At 44.9% G+C, this 6,000-nt stretch overlaps 1 protein-coding gene across 2 annotated transcripts in view; it reads left to right on the plus strand.

The window, feature by feature from the left end:
* TTC17 (tetratricopeptide repeat domain 17) overlaps positions 1 to 2,693 on the plus strand; it is a 118,993-nt gene extending 116,300 nt beyond the window's left edge. For both annotated transcript variants that reach the window (XM_044259116.1, XM_044259117.1), the window contains one exon: positions 1,504 to 2,693. In XM_044259116.1, the coding sequence (XP_044115051.1) occupies positions 1,504 to 1,635 (132 nt within the window). In that variant the 3' untranslated portion in view covers positions 1,636 to 2,693. The remainder of the gene's footprint in view (positions 1 to 1,503) is intronic.
* Positions 2,694 to 6,000: the final 3,307 nt, after the last annotated feature.

The raw sequence follows: 6,000 nt of genomic DNA on the forward strand, positions 1-6,000 counted from the left end.
TGTGCCTTCAAACTCCCTTGACGGTGTCAGTGGCCTCCAGTTTCCTGTACGCTTTGTGCCTCTCATTGCTAGCCCCACCAAAGGCATATTTTATGGCTAAGGAGTTTGTAAATTTAAAAAAAACACAGTACATGAAACCCATCTAAGTACTTGCAACTGTGTGGCCCCTCCCCGTGAGTTTCACACTGACAGTGGCGTCAGATTGACCTACAATTTTCTGGAGACTTCACCCGTTCCAGAAAACCTGCGTGGGCAGACTCACCTATGCTCCCTTGTTTTCAGATGGGGCTAGGTGCCTATTATCACTGCACTCATGATGCCCTGTACCTGTCTCTCTTTTCACCTTGTTTTAGAATTTTTTAAGTATCTGTCTCTCTCCCAGACGGTGCGCTCCTTAGGGAAGAGATTCCTCTTCGTCTTTCTGTCCCTAGCACTTCACAGTGTCAGGCGCACACTAGGTGCTCATCACGTGTCCCCTGATGGCGGCATGCCACTAGTTTCGTGGGGTACCATTTCCAGAGAAAATGGCGAAGCCATCATCCAGAACCCGCATTCTGGTCAGAAACAAGGACTGATTTCAGAACTTGAAATCCCAGGGGTCCTCTAGAAGCTGTCATAGCTGAATTTAATATGAGAATCGTGCCATGCATTTTCATCTATAGCTTGGGGCCCCACACGGGGCGATTCCCAAGGTGCTCTCAATAAAGGTTAATAGAATGAGCAGCTTGAAGCTGGAAGTTTTATGTGTCAGCCTTGACTTGAAAGGCAGCGAGTATAATTTGGCCAGGTAGGTATTGCTGAATGTGCAGATTTCCTTCTCTGCTTCTTAGAATCAAAGAATCTATTTTTGTCCCCAGTAAATGTGAAATTTGCTACTATGAATGAGGAATTCTGCCTCTCATTTGCCTAGAAGGCGTCACTTAACCATTTGGTTTGGGCTCTTCTTTGAGAGTATTGGTCTAAGTAGAAGATAAACGCCTTCAGTATGACAGCGATCGTTTCCAAACAATGTTCATTATTTTTAAATGCTAGGGAGAACAAAAAAGTTTCAAAATTTATAGCACCTGACTTTGAGACACTTAACTGCCATCTTTCTAGCTATAGTAGAAAATTCAGGCAGAGGCATAAGGAGCATTTGCCTGGCACAGTTCTAGAAGTTTCTGTGAGGATTAAATGGTTTTCATAAAGCACCCAGCACAGTGCCTGGCATGTGGCTGGTATTCGGCAATATTGGCCCTCACTGTTGGGTCAGATCTTTGTAAAGTCAACCTCCCCTTCCCCTTTGGCTCTTGGGCTCTGCCTTCCTTTCCTTTGTGATACTGTGCTTTGGGGGTGATGTTCCCTTCCAGACCTCGGAGTTCTACCATCAGAGATGTCGATCCATTGAGAAAACATTGCAGGATGCTCCTAGCACAGAGGTGCTTCTCGAGGAGAAAGAAGTCACGGTACATGCTTAGCCAGAGGGAGGTGTCCCGCTCACGTCTGTCCCTTTGCCCCTCGCAGGAGGAGTTTGAGAAAGCTCTTGTGTGGTATGAATCGACGCTGAAGCTGCAGCCTGAGTTCGTTCCGGCCAAGAACCGAATCCAGACCATCCAATGTCACTTAATGCTAAAGAAGGGACGGCGCTCGCCTTAGTGCACCCTCCTCCCTCTCTCCCTCTCCCTCTCTCTCTCTCTCTCATTTCTTTCTCTTCTCACACTCTTTAAAAAAAGAATAAGAAAAGAAACCAATCATTGTCAGTATCTACTTTTAATGATGTGTGTGAAAATAACTGAGTAGGACTTACAACAGGACTTTTACGTATGTGGGAATCGGTTTGTCTTTGTTTTGAAGTCCCCTCTTTCCCCCCAGCCAACCTCAGAAACACAAATTTCTCAAAAGGAAAATGCAGCGGAAAGATACCGTGTAAATACTGAGCCAAGACGTTTCTGGAGCTGTGCTCTGTCTCCAAAACCTCGATGCCTTTAGGGCTTTTCTCAGTGGTCCAGCCGGCCACCGCCACCTCCTCCTCCTCGTTGGTGGAGGACAAAGCGGCGCTGCGCATCCTCTGCTTCCTGTCGTAGCCTCTGTTGTCAGTGGAAGTGCAGAAGCCCACCCGGTGCCAGTGAGAAGCAACGTTGTGCGCTCTCGCCAGTAGATCCGTGCCGTCCCCCGTCGTCCGTTCCATGCTGCTATGTCACAAACCCTCAGAGGTAGTTTGCAGGGGAGGAAGGGGAAATGATTTTTTAAAAAACAAAATATTTACAACAACAAAAACTCTTAGGATCACCTGACCTTTGTAATGTTATTTATGTTGGGGGGGAGGGGGGTGCTGAGAAGGGGAAATCAGCAGTGTACAACATCTATATCATTTGTGCTTTAATTACAAATCACAAGGAAACCAATAAGTTGAAATCCTATATAACAGGTTTATATATATAGAATATGTATATTTGAAGCCCTCTACGCTGAATCTATGTTTTACTAATTCTTTGTTCACTGTGTTACCCATCTCGGAATAAGGTGTGAGTGTCTGCTCCCTCTCTCTGAGGCCTTCAAACTTAGCTCCTCAGGAGAGAGTGATGCGCCAAGGTTGAGTGTTTCCGTACAATGCTTTTACCTCTGGTCCCAGGAGAATCAGAAACTCCAGACATTTTGGAATCTTCAAGGGCACATACTGAGAACAAAAATAAAAGTTGTTTATGAGCAACATAGGTCTGGAGTGTTTGTTTTTTTTTCTTTAAAACCAGACTAATGTGGACAGCTCAGAAGCCGACGGTAACTCTGGATCTGATCCTCTCAAGTCCTGGGTCGTCTTAATCTTTCTTCCTTTCTACAGCGGCACGGTGAGGGGAGAAACAATCCATCACTAGGCTTTATGGTTGATGAGCTTATTAGCATGATACATTTGACCGGGAAAGATACACGATCAGCAAGTGTTCAGAGGTGGGTATATAATTTGCCTTCCCGGAAAGGAATAATCTACGGCACAAAGTCACTTCCCCTCAGGTGAGCACCGATCCTGAGGTTCACCCGGGGAAGCTTCATGGAGAGCCTTGGTGAGCATCCTTCAGGGACAGGCACACACTACACAGCCAGCCAGTGTTAGCTGTCCTCGGCGGAGGTCTTCAATCCAGCTGCCACGTCTTCCCAATTATAGAAATAAATTACCTTTTCCTCCACGTTAAAGAGTTTTGTTCCATTTCTGGACCCTGATTCAAAAGTTTGACTGCTTCAAACAGTGATTCCTAGCCTGGAAGATAAGCCCCATGAGTGCTTTTAATAGAAATGCCACCTGAAGACATTTTTTATCCTTTTTTCACTTTGGTGGATTTCTTCCATTCTGTCTTCCAATTCAGTAACTTTTCAGCTATGTCTAGTCTGCTGCTTATCCATTGAGATTTCTTGTTGCAGTAACGATATTTTTCATTCATAGGGTTTTTGGGTGGTTCTTATTCATTGTTTCTGCCTGCTGGTGTTTCATGATCTCTCCTTGTTTTGTGGATGCTAGTCTTTTACCGACTTGAACATTTTCAGCATTCTTACTTTTCAAATCACTCAATTATTCCTTACTTATCTGGAATAAATTCTACTTGTTGGGCCTGTGGACTATTGACCCCATAATGCTGGAATTCCCTGGTTCTCAGTCTTCAAATCTCTTTTTGTATTCTCTCATGTCCTTAGTGATCTCATCTGATTATGTCGTTTCTGATCCTCTCTCCATGCTTATACCTCCACAATCACTCCTCCTGGCCAGATAGCCTCTTTTAGCCCTCAATTCATCATCTGTCTACCCCATATCTTCACATGGTCCAAAATTGAATTCTTTATCCTTCCCAGAGATGCTTGTCTAACTTGGGTCTTTCCATCTGAGTTCCCTGCTTCCAGTTAATTGGTTCAAAAAATCCTAGAGCAATCCTAACTCCTGTTAAAACGTAAGTCAAATTGTGTCATTTCTCTGCTTAAAACCAGGGAGTTGCAATCCCATAAAACCTTACCACCACCACCCCCAAAAAAATCTGGCTCACTTCTCTGGCTTCATCTATTATTTTCCCTCTTAGTCCTCTTCAACTACACTGGCTTCGTGACTATGTTTTAAAACTTCCCAGCATGCTCCTGCCTCAGGGCATCTGCATTGGCTCTTCCCCAAAAATCCACTTGACTTCACTCATCATGTCTGGGGCCTTCCCTGATCATGATATTTGTAATATTGTGGCATCTGCCTCCACTATGTCCTAATCCCCATTCCTGCTTTGCTTCTCTCTATAACTTCAATCATCAGTGAGTGCAATGCGTATTTAATGTCTGTCACTCCCAACCTAAAACTAAGCTCTAACTGCAAAGTTTTTATGGTTTGTCTTTGTTTTTGTTTTTGTTTTGTAATTTAAATTCAAGCGAGTTAACATACAGGTGTAGTAAGTTTTTAACTTTGTGCCCTGATGTATCTCTAACCCCTGATACACAAAAGATACCTGGAGAAAACTGTTGAGTTAATTAATTATTGAGTGGTGCTGGACTTCCTCATATTATTTTATATTTGTTGTCCTTATTCAGTAGGAGTTAACATTTGAGGTAATCCCACAAGCACCTGGGGTTGAAGACACCTCCCTTATACAGGAAGCTTTGAGGCAGTCTCTCCTGGGATCCCTACAAGGTCAAACATGTTTTCATGTCCATTTCTATGAGGTTTCCACACTGTATAGAGAATGAATTAGGGCCCCACCTTCCCACAGGTAGGAGGCTAAAAGTTCTAATATTTTACCTAGTGGACTGGGTCTCATTCCTGGCTCCTGTCCTTACACAGAGCCCAGTTGCAAATCTCAGTTGTCCATGAGTTGTCCTAATTCCTGGCCCAGTATGGAGCCTGAGACCAGAGTTCCTTGGCCTGTCGTGATTTTCTCAGGCTTTGTGCGTTGTTGCAGGGCTGCTGGTACCTGGTAATCTATCCTTCTTGACTTTGCATTAGCTCAATATTTAAAATACTATAGATGGCCATTGTGTGTGCTGAAGTTGAGGGTAGGGGATTTCAGTGTGTGTGCTCCACATTGCTTTCATGACTGGAAGTTTGAAAAGACCAGTTCTATACTACATACGACCTTTCCCTCAAGAAATCTAGAACCTCCCGTTGGGGAACATGAGCCCTTGTGTGAGAAGCATTGCTACTGATAAACATGAATTATGTTCTTCATAAGGGCTCAAATGGAAAAAAAGCCTTCAGACCCACTGACTTCAGAGCAGACATCCATTTTGTCTACAGTTTCATTTCCTCCAGAGTTAGGCCATACCCTGCAACCCCAAAATCTCTGCAGGAGCCTATTACAGAAAGCCCAGCTATTCTGGAAATGTCAGGAGGTACTTCTTAACATTGGGAAACAAGCCCTGACCCCTTTTGAATCAGGAAGGCCCAACCAGACCCTTTCCACGTGTTACCTCCATAAAAAAGGCATCTGAGAGCCCCGGGGCTTCTCCAGTAAGGCATCTCCCTAGAGTTTTGATAATATGTCCAGAATTGTTCTCAGCAGCCAGTCTCTCTACAGTCGAGTGTCTTTGGGTAAAGCTAGTGAAGACCAGGGGCCCCAGGGATAAGGGACCAGGCCAACTTCTGCCCATTACTCTCCAAATCCTGCAGGTGGCAGCTGGACACCAGGCTGAGCTTCTGAGGACCAAACTTGGTAACTAAGAGACAGACCACATGGTATTCCAGGTGCAGAGATGCTCACAATCCAGGGAGCTCCCGCAGAGGATGAAGAGGCAGAAGGGAGGTGAAGGGAGTTCACAGACCTGCATTGGTTGGTGTGGTAGCCTCTTACCAATCCGCCTACTGATACTGCCATTTAGGCATTGAAGTGGAATGCAATTACAAATTCAATTCTTCATGTTAGGGAATGCCATCAAAACGAGGTGACTACCGACTGACCCATGAACCGGATTGGGGCACTCTGAGGGTCCTCACTCCTCCCCTGTTCTTGGAACATGGGTTCTGTTTGCCTCTCCTACTTCCAGAGGCTCTTCTGGGACTAG

Source organism: Neovison vison, chromosome 7 (genome assembly GCF_020171115.1).
Source record: "Neovison vison isolate M4711 chromosome 7, ASM_NN_V1, whole genome shotgun sequence".
Classification (NCBI taxonomy): Eukaryota; Metazoa; Chordata; class Mammalia; order Carnivora; family Mustelidae; genus Neogale; species Neogale vison.